The 14,391-nt window shown below is 44.1% G+C and overlaps 1 protein-coding gene across 3 annotated transcripts in view; it reads right to left on the bottom strand.

Moving 5' to 3' along the window:
- ZMYND8 (zinc finger MYND-type containing 8) overlaps positions 1-14,391 on the bottom strand; it is a 132,963-nt gene that overhangs the window by 116,262 nt on the left and 2,310 nt on the right. For all 3 annotated transcript variants that reach the window (XM_030532853.1, XM_030532849.1, XM_030532851.1), the window contains exon 2: positions 12,816-12,907. In XM_030532853.1, coding sequence (XP_030388713.1) covers positions 12,816-12,907 — 92 coding nt within the window. The remainder of the gene's footprint in view (positions 1-12,815; positions 12,908-14,391) is intronic.

Below are 14,391 nucleotides of genomic sequence, written 5' to 3'. Positions count from 1 at the left end.
GGGGAAAAACACCGGCAGACAAATGTCCTGGCGCAGATGGAATTGTGAGACCACCTTTGGGAGGAACTTGGGGTGTGGGTGGAGCTGCATCTTGTCTTTATGAAATAGTGTATATGGTGGCTCCGAGGTGAGTGCCCTCAGCTCAGATACCCTTCTGCCCGAGGAAATGGCCACCAGAAATGCCACCTTCCAGGAAAGGTGGAGGAGGGAGCAGGTGGCAAGTGGCTTGAACGGGGGCCCCCATGAGCTTAGAAAGGAATAAGCTGAGATTCCATGGAGGGACTGGGGGCATAAGGGAACACCGTCTCCAGTCCTTTAAGGAACTGCCACACCATTCAGTGGGAGAACACTGAGCCCCCTGAAAAGCCTGGGTGGAAGGCGGAAATGGCCGCCAGATGCACCTTGATCGAGGATGGGGCCAGCCCCTGCTGCTTGAGGTGCAGTAGGTACTCCAGAATGGTAAGCACCAGAAGCCTGGCGTGGCTGAACCTGTTGGGGCCCACACCAGCATGAGAACTTCTTCCACTTGGCCAGGTAAGTCGCACTGGTAGAGGGCTTCCTACTACCAAGTAGAACCTGCTGCACAGAGAGGGAGCACTGGCTCTCCAAAGCGTTCAGCCACAGAGCTTCCACGCCATCAGATGCAGTGATTGCAGGTCGGGGTGCAGGAGCCGCCCTTTATGATGAGGTCTTGGTGTAAGGGCAGGGTTACTGGGGCTTCCACCAACAGCTCCAGGAGCATGGTGAACCAGTGCTGGCGAGGCCAGGCCAAGGCGATGAGGATAACCACCGCCCCATCCCTGTGCACCTTGAGCAGGACCTTGTGCACCAGAGGAAGAGAGGGGAAGACGTATTTAAATTCCCCTCCCCACGGGATCGCGAACGCGTCTGCTATTGAGCCTGGGCTGCAGCCCTGGAACAAGCAGATCTGTGGGGACTGGGCATTGCCCCCAGTGGCAAACAGATCTACCCGGAGAAACTCCCACTTGCGGAAGAGCGAATACATGATGTCCGCTCTGAGCATCCACTTGTGCATGCGGTACGATCTGCTGAGGTGGTCCACCAGTTTGTTCCACACCCCTGGGAGATGTGATGCCTCAAGATGAATGGTGTGGGCTATGCAAAAGTTCCAGAGGAGGAGAGCCTTGTGGCAGAGCGGCGAGGAGCGGGCTCCGCCCTGCTTGTTTATGTAAAACATGGCGGTCACGTTGTCTGTCAGAACTGTCATGCTGTGACCACTCAAAGTGGTGTGCAAGATCTGGCAGGCTAAATGAACCGCCCTGAGCTCCTTCACATTGATATGGTGTGACTGCTCTGCTCCCAACCACAAGCCCTGAGTCCTGAAGTCTCCCAGGTGAGCACCCCATCTGAGATCTGACACATCCATCACAAGCATCAGGTCCGGTTGTTGCTCAGCAAAGGGGATGCCTTCGCAAACCACAGTCTGAGACAGCCACCACCGTAGGGAGTCTAACACATCCCCCAGGGCTGTCACTACCAAGTCCAGGGGGTCCCTGCCTGGGTGGTATACATGGAGGAGCCAAGCCTGCAGCGTCTTGAGTTTCAGTCTGGCATGCTTGACCACATGTGTGCATGCTGCCAGCATTTGGTCATTGTAGTGGGAAATTGGCACAGGGAGTTCACTGCTTGCTGGATGGCCAGGAATCATGATACTAGGAGGCTTGCCTTTGCCTGTACCGCATCTAGGACCGCCCCTATGAATTCCACTCTCTGCGTTGGAATGAGGTTGGACTTGGGGACGTTGACCAGGAGCCCCAGTGTGTGGAATAGTCTCACCTGCACACGGGACCGAACCTCCTCTTCGGACCAGCCTGCCAGGAGCCAGTCATCAAGGTATGGGTAAACTCGAATGCTCTGCCTCCGTAAGAAGGCCGCCACTACCGCCATGCATTTTGTGAACAACTATGGGGCTGCAGCTAGGCCAAACTGATAATGTCCCTGGTTCATGGTGAAACGCAGGAATCGGCGATGCCCCAAGTGGATGGCAAAATACGCAAGTATGCGTCCTTCATATTGAGGGAAGTGTACCAGTCTCCTGGATCCAGGGAAGGGATGATGGTGCCCAGAGAGACCATGCGGACCCGGGCCTTGACCAGGAACTTGTTGAGCCCTCGCAGGTCCAGAATGGGTCAAAGGCCTCCTTTGGCCTTGGGAATGAGGAAGAAGCGGGAGTAGAACCCTTTCCCTCTTAGGTCCTTCAGTACCAACTCTACTGCCCCCATCTCTAGAAGCGTGTGAACCTCCTTTTCCAGGAGGTGCTCGTGAGAAGGGTCCCTGAAAAGGGACGGTGAAGGGAGGTGGGGGGTAGGCAGGGAGGAGAACTGCAGCCTGTAATCGCTTCACACCATGTGTAACACCCAGCAGTCTGACGTAATACTGGACCACTCATGGGAGAAGTGGGACAGGTGGTCCAGGAAGCAAGGGGATGGATCCGGCGATTGGTCCGGTACGCTGTCCTCGAGCGCACCTTCAAAAGCTTGGTTTAGGGCCGGGTTGAGACATGCTGGCCTTGGCTCTGGCCTATTGGAGCAATTGTTATTATTACGCCGCCTCCTGTTACCCCCATTTCACCTGCATAAGGGCTCCTGCGTAGGACGAGGTTGGTAGTGATGCTGTGGCTTGAAGAGCTTTCTTTTGGGTCGCCGGGGTGTGCATACCCAGCGACTTGAGTGTGGCCCTTGAGTCCTTGAGGCTATGCATCTTTGCGTCCATCTGGTCTGAAAAGAGCCCAGACCCTTCAAAGGGCAGGTCCTGGAGCAAGTTCTGGACCTCAGGCGACAGACCTGATTCCTGCAGCCATGCCAAGCACCACATGACCACGCCAGATGCGATTGTCCTGGCTGCTGCGTCCGCTGAATCCAGTGACGCCTGGAGAGAGGTCTTCGCTACGGCCTAGCCTTTGTCCATCAGCACTGTAAACTCCTGTTGGGAACCCTACGGGAGGCTGTCCTTAAACTTCCCCACTGCCACCCAGGAACTGAAGTTATGCCTGTTGAGGATGGCCTGTTGGTTAGCAATCCTCAACTGTAGGCCCCCTGAGGAATACACCTTCCTGCCAAACAGGTCCAATAGCTTCGCTTCCTTGGCCTTAGCTGCCGGGGCCTGCTGCCCATGACACTCTTTCTCGTTTACCGCCAAGACTACCAGGGAACATAGGCTTGGGTGGCAAAGCAAGAAGTCGTACCCCTTTGATGGGGTGAAGTACTTGCGTTCCACACCTTTGGCTGTTGGAGCGCTGGAGGCTGGGGTCTGCCATATAGTCTTGTAGTTCCACTGTATGGTCTTAATAAGCAGAAGCGCTATTCTGGATGGACCCTTTGGGCTCAGGATGTCCACCATGGAGTCCTCCTGTTCAACTGTCTCCTCGGCCTGTAACCGCAAGTTATGAGCAACCTTATGCAGCAGCATTGGTGGGCTCTGTGGTCTATTGACAGAGGTCCTGATACCGCTATCCCTGCTACCCTTTCATCCAGGGATGACGAGGAGGTCAGCAGCTGATCCACTTCCTTCTGCTGGTCCCTTTGATCCCCCTCCCCCAAAGGAGGGGCATCCAGCTCGGGCCCGGACAGCTGACCCTGGGGTGGCACTGGACTCAGTGTCGGTTTTTCCAGTCTCTCGCTCAGCGATGGTGCAGGCGGTCTGGACAACATGACTTCCTGAACAGAGGAGCGTGGGTGCGGGGACCGATACCGGTGCACAGAGTAGCTGGCCCTGGAGGGAGCCCCTTGCCACTGGTGGTAGGCCCAGGGGGTCCAGAAGAGCCAGTGACCCCAGAACGGCCAGTGTCCCGGCGGTCCCCACTGGTGATCTCTGCAGTCCGGTGCCCAGTGCGGGTAACTGTATTGGCCTGAGTTGGCACCGGACTCTGGTGGTGCCGAGTGTGAAGGCCACGGCGGTGCCATTGACCTGTGCTGGCGGGAGATCGATGAGTGGCTTCCTGCCGATCAGGAACGGGAACGGTATTGCTGCTCGCGGGACTGGGACCTGTGTCGGTGCTCCTGAGACCTGGACCGGGACCAGTGTCTTCTGGAACCCTTCGGCGATGGCCAGCTCGCCTTCTCTAGGTCTCTCAAGGGTGTCGGTCTCTGGAGGATGCCGGAGAGCGTCAGGTCCCTTGCATTAACCCTGTGCGCTGACTCATCTCCAGTACTCAGGCTTCCCTTTGCATCAGGGGTAACGGAGAGTCCACAGACTCAACGCTTGACTGGGACCAACGCCAGGAGTGATGCCAGGACAGTGACCTTGAAGGGCGCACCATTGCCAGCTTTCCCCTCGACAGCACTGCTGGCCTGGGTGCCGGAGGCTTCTCCCTGAATGGGAGGGGCTCATCGCCGACAATCCGATGAGGCCCTTCACCGCCTGAAAGGTGTCAGGCGTGGAGGGCTGATCCATTACTCTCTCGAGCCCATCGTCTTCACTGAGTTCACTTAGGATTCGACTCAGAGGGACTTGTGGCACCGGTACAATGTCCACCCTGCTCCTTCCGGTGCCTGGGCCCTTAGATGGCGCCAGTCTCCATTGTGGGGAACGTCCGCGCCCTTCTTTTGGCTTGGCCTTGGGCCGCACCGGGGAGGATGAGCGGTGCCAGGGCCTACTTTTCTCCGGGGCCGACGGCTTGTGGTGCTTGTCCGGCATCAGATCTCTTGATGACACCGGGGCACTCCGCACCGAGGAGGCTGGAGCCAGTGTCGGGCGCTCTGGGCCCAACGGCTGCAGCGCTGCCTCCATCAACAACTGCTTCAAGCGAAAGTCTCTCTCTTTCTTTGTTCTAGGCTTAAACGCTTTGCAAATCTTACACCTCTCTGTTTGGTGTGCTTCTCCCAGGCAACGTAGACAGGAGTCGTGGGGGTCACTAACCAGCATAGGCTTGCAGCATGTGGTGTAAGCCTTAAACCCGTGGGTCTGCGGCCTAGGACGGGTGCTGGAAGCCTCCAAGCACCTAATCTATTAAGTGTCCACACAACACAAAGCTAACGAACTGATAGCAGCTAAGTATTCTAAAGCTAAGGGACTGCTTCTTGAAGGAGAGCAAGAGGTTGTTCCAACACCGCCACGGATGGTAAGAAGGAACTGGATGGAGTCAGGCCAGCGGGGTATATATGCACGGCGCAGTGGCGCTGCTCAGATGGGGGCCCTGCTGGCCCGCTGGGTACCACGAAAGGAAAAGTTTCTGATGCTCGTGCATGCGGCGTGCGTACACCTAATGTGGAATGGACGTGAACAAGCACTCGAAGAACATTAATTTATGCCCCATTGTAAGCCCATTTTAGAATGCAACCTGAACTATGAAGTCATTACCAACTGATTTAATAACTAAACAATATTAAATGCAATATGTAGAACTGTTGATACATGGATTCTAGCAAAACAAAACAAATGACCAAGAAAGGATTAAGTGCACCTATAAATTTTGATTTGGCTGGAACAATCATGGATTATTAGGGTTGGAAGGGACCTCAGAAGATCATCTAGTCCAACCCCCTGCTCAAAGCACAACCAATCCCCAAATGGCCCCCTCAAGGATTGAACTCACAACCCTGGGTTTTGCAGGCCAATGCTCAAACCACTGAGCTATCCCTTCCCCCTCATCTTTAATAAGCTCAAAATTAAGGGATCTGCATGACATTTTATTCCATCAAAATAAAAGAAAAAATAAAATTAAAAAAAGATCTAGTACATAGTCTCAAGGATTTCTGTGCATCAGTTTCTCTACCAGAGCATACAACATAGGATGGTATATTAGTCTTTGTAGACCAGGGTTATCTATTTAGATATCATGTTAGCAACTCATTACATAAAACTCCTGACCCCACTGGCTGAACTGGATTATAACAGTTTCACCAGCCAGGCGGAGTGATGCTTATTTGTGTTCTACTCAGGTTATACTGTAAAATAAATTCTAGCCTGGGTCTTAACATAAGATAATGTGTGGCTGTTAAACATTGTTGTGAGCCCTGTAGAGACAGGGCCTTCGATTCGACAGAGACAAAAAATGATCACTCCTAGTTAATGGTTACTGTACAGCTAATGGCTTACTTTCATTCTCATTTTTTCTCTTTACAGTTTGTTCCTGAAGGCCTGTCTAAAACAGCATTGCAAACTTCAGTATCTATTTTTAACATATATTTAAAATAGCCTTTTAATTCAATGGGAAGCTTCCATAATTGTGCTGGCATAGAACTTACTCATGGAAAGGATACAAAAAATAAAAGCAAAAAAGGAGCCCCTTAAAGGAAGCTCACCCCAATGTCATTACCCAACTTATTTGGTGGAAGAGTGGTCAGAGGAGTGTCTTTGTGAGATGAAACTTGGGGGAGAGGGAAAGGGGTCTATTGGAGACTATACCACATGGTGGTAATGCCTGTTATCTGTGGTTTAAAAAAAAAAAAAAAAAAAAAGGAGAGAGCAATAACAAATGTGTAAACAACCTTTGTATATTAGATATGTCAATATATGCTGTTAATAAATATGAAAATATATATTTTTTTAAAGCTGTCTTCTCTGGATGCTCCACTAATATTTTTTTTTAAATCTAGGACAAATTTACAGGTCAAGAGACGTAGCAAATCAATAGTACAGGTGAGTTCTCTAGCAACAGGAGCCAAATTAAAGCTCTCAGAACTATACTTTCCTCCCATTTTAATTATGTTTTCATAAGGCTTTTAGGGTATCAGAGAGAATATGACATACTGGAGAGTTCAGATTTACCATAGGAGAAAAGCAGTAAGGAAAAAAAGTGCCTCTCTCTTACTGGCTAATTGTTTCAGACCCATATGGTCCATCTCTAGCACAAATATATTTGGATATGTTATTTTGCATGTGGATGTTGCACTAAAAGTTAACACACTCACATTCACACTCAAATTTGCTTTAACAGCATATCATTTTAGAAAATATGCAAATTTATTTTTTAAAGTGAAAAAGTAAGACAGCATGGCTCTTCCAGCAAGGGTTCTAATCAGTGGTGCTGGAACAATTTTTATAGTGGGGGGTGCTGAAGATAGAAACCGTGTATTTGGGTTGTTATTACCACTTCAAGCCAGTGGCTGCAGCAGCACCCCTAATTCCAACACCTATGTTTCTAATGCTGTATTATCAACCTGTTAAGAGAAGAAAAGGAAAGGCTATTACTGGGATACAGTCCAGTCAACTTTTGCCAAAAATGTAGGTTTTATAAATAAAGCTTTACAAAATAAAATGCCAATGAAAATGTTTTCATTGTTTTTTCTTAAAATACGTGTGTTTGGATTTAAATCTTCACCAGCATTGTATCTGCATCTGAAAGTGTAATTGACTTTTTCTCTTATTTTGTATTCAAAGCATTTTAGCATTGTATTAGAGCCTGAAAGTGCAATTGATTCATTTATTTTTATTATACAAATGGAGAGAAAGTGTAATAATTACTGAAACAACATAAAGAATAAAAAATGAATGAGAACTGTTTACATTTTCAGCTTTCTATGGTGTTATTTGTAAGATAAGACTTATTTTATATTCAGTATTTGAACTGGACAGTGACCTTTGAAAGAGGTTCTTTGAAGAGCTCCACATTCAAAGATAAAAGCTTATCTCCATTCCAAGAGAAAAAAACTTGTACACCCCACTGCAGTGAAAGAAGCATGTGTGTGCACACAAATGTGCATGGATATAGATCATGTATATTTACACCTCCCCTACAGCAGTAATTTCCATCTGATTAAATACAGAAATAAGGAGTAAACTGCACTGATTATGCATCTTTGTTCTCCTCCATTGTGCCCATTACTCCTGACCTCCACACTGCCAACTTCAAGTAATCTTTCCTTTTCATCAATAATCCCTGCATTTCATTGCCTAAATTTGTGATTTTTCTTATGTTTGTCTAGTTATTTAGGGCCTGAACTTGTTCCCACCAAAATCAATACAAAACTCCCTTTTACTTCAGTGACAACAAGATTGATCCCTTACAATGTAAGCTTTGGGGTGGCAACATGTCTACAGTAGTCTATTTTTGTAAGGCACCATATACATTTATGACACTGTATAAATTTTGAGTAGTAACAATCCCTCTCCACTAGGACTTCCAAACCATCATCATGTCATGACATAAAGCTGCAATATAACAACATATTCTGGGACCTATGAAAGTACATTGTGACTTCTATTTTAAATGTTTTCCCTGTAACACTAATGAAAGAAACGGGATTTTTCTTGCACAATTTAAGTTGTACCTAGCACTTGTTTTCAAATGTACAGTAAAAAGATGTAGAACCTAAGAGGGACGTATATATTAGGAAATGCTATTCTGGATTCCCTAAACTCAACTCCAAAAAAAGAAAATCATTCCGTTGCTAACTTACCACCCCTTCATAGGTAAGATCCCTCTCACTCACTCCATCACAAAAAATTACCCAACACGTGGCTTTCAAAACATACTATTGTAAATCAGTGTGTTTTTTATGTCACTCAACAAGTACCTCTCCAACAATGTAAAGGTACTGGACTCTGAAGGGAAAACCAATCCAGTCTTCCGGAAGGAAAAAATGGAGCCTCAGGATGGAACAAGAGCCATTATAAAGTGGGCAGTAGAAGATTCTACTGTATATCAGTCACAACACAAGCTGCATGCATTTACTTAACATCCAACAATTTTGATTACCACATGGAGATGCTGAACTGGTGCCTGGACATTTCCCTCTTTTGTTTTCCTGGGTTTCAGCAAAGTAACTTCTTACCATTAAAGATTGCCAATAAACTAGAATCCTCCTCCTACCTTTTTAAGCTTCTACAATTACCATTCAATTTCACAGTACTGTAAGTTGACTTCAACCCTTGCTTAGTTTTAAATTTATTTTGATGCATCAGGCCCACTGACTAGCCACTTATATACCCGAATATCTGAAGCTTTAAACTGTGCCTATATGCTTTTTCCATTATGTTACCTACATAAGCACAACATTAGAAGCAAGTCTATTAATTCCTTTCTGAGATAGGAGAGATCTGGCAAATATCAGGTGGAGTTCATATTGGCCTTAGCAAGGCTAATCAATCCTGTGTGCATTCTGCCAGGACCTTCTTATACTGAACAAAACTGAAATAGGAGGTCTCTGAAGATTCCATAGTACATTTAGGACTACAAGGGTCATTATCCCTCTTTTGCAGATGGCAAACATCACTTCTGTTCTACTTCAATTAAACCTGAGAAGCCTTTTTGTTAAATGACTAAAACTTAAAAATTTTAATCGTTACAAAGCAGAGCAGTCCATTAATCAGGTCTTACGAACAGCACAGAAATGCAGAAAGTGCCATACATACAGGAAGAGATCAACGGTCCATCTAGTTAGGAATCCTCTCTCCAGCAGTGGCTGAAGCCACATGCTTCAAGGGAAAACCAAAAACTCTATAACATACCTGACCTGCTGTTCAAAATTATACCATGAGGAGAAAACTCCTTCCAGACCCCAGTTGGCAATCTATCTTATTCCCAAAAGACAGAAGATTGATAGGCTCTTGTAATTTTATTCTAGCCACTGCAGCATAACTGCAAATGCCGTTCTTATTCATATCTATCTATCCTTCCACCCACCCACCCCCTTTTTTTTTGGTGTAACTAAGCCTCAGTAACATCTTGCAACAACAAAATTCTTGGATTAATTGTATGCTGTTTAAAATACGAGTTTCTATCCCATTTAATTGTTTTACCTTTAGTTTTCATGTCTGCTTTTGTATTATAGGAAAGAACAAATGAAAGCACCAGATGGGCCTTCACCACACTATGCAGCATTTTATATCCATTGACCTTTCCAAACTAAGGCATTGATCCTGCAAGCTGTTCTGAGATGACAAGCCGCTCGCTGTTCTTGCACTGAGTCCTACGGACTTTAGGGAAGCTCTATGCAGACAAAGATTGGGCTGCATGGAACAGCCTGCAGAACTAAATAGCCTAATCTTTTAATATTTCTCTCATACCTCAACAGGATATCATACAGCCAATATTATGATACTTAGCTCGCTGATTTTAAGCTGAGTGTATTTACCCCATCACAATCACTTGACCTTTCACTCTTTTTGATAACTTCATTTGTTCAACTTCAGCATAAAATAACAAAGTCAATGTAGTCATTCTTTTTTATTTCAGTGGAGTCCGCCACACCAGTGGTACACTTCCACAGCTCTAGAAGCAAAGATAGAGTAACCTGATTTTACATTTTGGGTACAGGAAGAACAAATCAACATCACTTAATAGTAGGCCATAGAGTTAATTTGTGCAAGCACTGCTTCCAACCCAAACCTACTTGCTGATGAGGCAGATAGAATTGATTTTCTGTATATTTCCTTTGACCAAATATACATAAGAATAACCTTACAGAAAACAAATATACCTGCTCACTCACTGCTAAGGCTGGCACCACAAACTATTTTCAACTCTGAGCTGCAGGCATTGCTTATTGTTTTAATATATCCTAATTGTCCTAATATATCTTCAGGCTAAATATTTCTGAAATGCACCTACCAAAATAAGAAGGCAATAAAATAAGTACAATGGCAATAGCAGCTGTATTGTCCAAGCCAACTGGTTTAGAAGCAATACAATATACTGCCATTTACAAAACCAGAAGCAACTTTAGCACCTGGTCCATTACTGTAAAGATGATGAGCGTGGGCTTGTGAGCGGGAATGAAGGAAAACATCAGAGCATTCCACTTCTACTCTGTTAACTAACTTATGGAATAGTTCTGAAGTTGGTGTTACCGAAGAATTAACTTCTGTCCACTTTACAACAACAACAACAAAAATGAAAGGCACTGCTATAAAGGAGAACCAGGATAAAACAGTAGCTGCAGAATCAAGGACTAAGATTTTTTTTTTTTTTTACTTCATTTCAGAGCTGGGACCAGATATTCAACTGACAACAAAGAAACAATTTAAATTACGAGGTTACAAAATTATAAAGGAAGAAGCAAATAAAAGATTAACAAAAAGGTAATTAGGATACGTTTAAGCAGCCCCATGCAATTAGTCCAAGCATACAACTCTGAACACTTAATTGGAGTGATTCCCAAATCAATAACTAAATAAAATTGAGTTATTTGGGGCAGGTATTATCTCTTATTTGTTTATATTTATTACATCTTGAACAATAAGGCTGAGGCCTCTAGGCACTATTGTGATACAAATAAATACATGTTTTATAACAAGACAGTTGCAAATAATTTTCTCCTTTATTTACCTGCCCAGATTGAGTTCAGGTCTCTAGGGTTTTCCTGTAAGACCAGACTATATACAGACTGGGAAGAGGGGGTCATTGCATTTCCTTTCCCTGAACATAATAATATTACCATCAGCTACTGGAGGGGAAACAGAATCTTTCAGCCAAGTTGTATAGCAGGTAAATCAGCCTTCTGCAGTTCCACTTCTACTACAACAAACCCACCATCTTATTTGTCTTTTATTATCTTTTCTTTATTTTTCCTCTTTTTACATGCCTTACACATGTGTATAGTGTTTCCATGGACTACTGAGTACAGAAATCTTACTAATTAAACACATAAACTCAATTTCAGAAAATGCTGCCTTCTCCTGTGCATGCAGCACGAGAAATTTAAATTGGTACAGTTACAGTGACTAGAAAAGTATAATGCACTGGTTATTTCTTGAAACAGGTAGATCCACTTTGTTTGACAATACTGTGAAGCCCTGATCTGGACTCAGGCAATGCCCACCAAGTGTTAATGTAAACCAGTGCAAAAGATAACCAGAGTAATAGCATAATTCAGAAGGAAGATATGTCAAGGAGTCTAACTCTCAGTGAATGGATTAAGGCAAATGTGGCTGGGTGAGTGATAAAGGGTACTTGCTTGCAAATTGCTTTCGCTCAGTTTCAGAGTAAAAGAGCAAACTGGAGTAGTACTTTTTTCTGAGAGATGGGGGGGAGGGAGGAAGGAGCAATAAATAACTCAAGTTAAATAAATCTCAATCTCACCTGCAACATAAACTCCAGCTAAATACTCAGTAGAACCCAGACATTTTGAACCTTTTAATTACAGTGCCTTTAAACTCAGCTGGAGAGAAGCAGCCATCCAAATACAACACAATAACTTAGCCCCTTCCTGCCTCATCCTGAACTGCTGATAGCCTACACCCCCAGAAGGTCTTCATCCTCCTAACCAATGGAAATCCTTTGCTGCAAATGAATGAGAAATTGTATGTATTTACATCAAGTGAGTGTCTCCCAACTTGCAAAAATCATGTCCTTAAATTAGCATTTCTCAGTATTGCTAATTTCCACACTCCCACCCACTTTAGGATCCACTTTTGTCCATGCCTCTAGCAATATTTCACTGAGCTCAGTACAGGTGTAATATGCATCAGCTCTCATAGGGGAAGGGAAATGATAGACAAGAACCTATTCCGATACCTCAAAGTTTAACTTTCAGATCCTCTGGCAATGTGCTCTGAGATCAGTGCAGAAGCAACATGCTCCATCTCCTATAAAAGTGGAGGGGGAGGAAGATAATACTTTGAACTATAAACACTTGCCTCATAGTCCACTGTCTTTCCCATCTGGTATAAACTATCCCAGGACTCATTCCTGATCTTCTTTCTGGCAAGATATTATAAATGCAGGAGTAACAGATTTTCACTTATTCCATCCCTTAAACCTAGAAAAATATCTCTTACTGTAGAAGGATATGGAAAGCACTATATTATAGCAATAGTGAAAAACTGATAGTTAAAAGCCAAGGTCCTGCAGGGCCTCACTTATTATTTGCAAATCAAAGATATTATATTAGAAATTAACATTACTTACTTACTTTCTGATAAAGTATATGATGCTGAATAGGTCTGTTCCCGGATTCCTCCTGCAGCTGTGTGGTGAGATGTGTTGGATGCTAATTCTTGCTTTCTGAAACAAAATCAACTAGTAAATAATCCTGCACTGGCAGAGAAGGGTGAACAAAATCTTTTAACAGGGCTCATTCATTTCTTACTTCTGTGAAATCATATTGGTGTATTTAATATACCAGTTTCTCAGTTTGATCCATTAAAACTGGATTTTTCAAAGGGGGCAGATGCCTCAAGGACTAGGAATGACTTTAGGAGGCTTTCACATACAGATTACTGGTTCAAATGCATATCAGGATTTTAATTGCTAAAAATTTCATTCCTGTTTGTTACCTCCATGAAATGAATTTCTAGTCTCAATCTACTTTCTAGTGGATACATTTCTATGTAACAAACCAGAATCATAACTGGCCCTTTTAGTGGCAGTCTCAACATAGAAGTCTAAGACTGAATTGGTACTGCATGTCACGATTAAGACATACTGAGGGAAGGGAAGAAACCTTGCACTACCACTAATCCACCTGTAACCTCTGTAAATGCATATGAGGTTGTTCATTTTCAATACCAATTCCATTTTAGGCCTCTACTGAAACTATCAATAGGGGGACCAATTGTCATGCTGAGTTGAGAAACGGGGACTCCACTGGAAACTGTCCTGAGTCTAAACATTAATTTTACATCTCTCTGTCCCCACTGTAAATTTTTTTGCCCTACTTCCTGAAACTGGATCCATGTGACTGAACATTTGTCCAAGTCCCGTGAGGATTTGCTTGTGGGATTGGGGCCTATGTCATTAAAATCTTGGGCCACATATAAACTAACTTAAAAAACACTCTCCCTTTTTAAAAAAGTGATGATACATGTAGTTTTAACTATATAATTGTCTTTGAAAATGTTACTTGAGAAATGTTAAATAGGATCTTATTCCTCAAGCATATAATTAACATTTACCAGTACAGATAGATATTAGGAAGAAAAATCTAGAGCCCCATTCTACAAATGCTTGTAGACATGTGTAAGTTAACCCTCACATAAATACTCCAGTAGAGCTCAGTATTGCTGCTCGTGTGAATGGTTACATGTGTGATTAAGTGTTTGCAGGTTTTGGTCTTATGCCAGTTCTCATTCACAAGTATGAGGAAAACTGTTAGGTGCAGGATATTAAGATGAATGAAGAATATCAGTTTCATATAGCTTTCTTATATTTGATTGCACAATGTCTATGATAATAAAAGAACTGTAAATGTTAACAGTAACACTGTAGTTCTGCATGGCTTAAATTAAGTACAAGGTTGTTCAAATGTGAAGATGGTCAGAAAAGTTAGGCTACAATACTGGAAAAAATTCTGTCAGGATAAACCCTGAGCTGGCACAGGACCCAGTGAAATCAATCGGCCTTTGTGCTAGTGTACAGATTTGAGTGTGCTGAAGCAGAAGGGCCTATACTGGCAAAAACATCTCCTCCTTAATCATCTGATTCCTTTGTCTGTCAAATATCAGCACATACATTAAAGAAAAATACAGGTTTATTGTCCTGTTTTTCTT

Source organism: Gopherus evgoodei, chromosome 14 (assembly GCF_007399415.2).
Source record: "Gopherus evgoodei ecotype Sinaloan lineage chromosome 14, rGopEvg1_v1.p, whole genome shotgun sequence".
NCBI classification, from domain to species: domain Eukaryota; kingdom Metazoa; phylum Chordata; order Testudines; family Testudinidae; genus Gopherus; species Gopherus evgoodei.
This window is presented reverse-complemented; position numbering and strand designations above follow the sequence as displayed.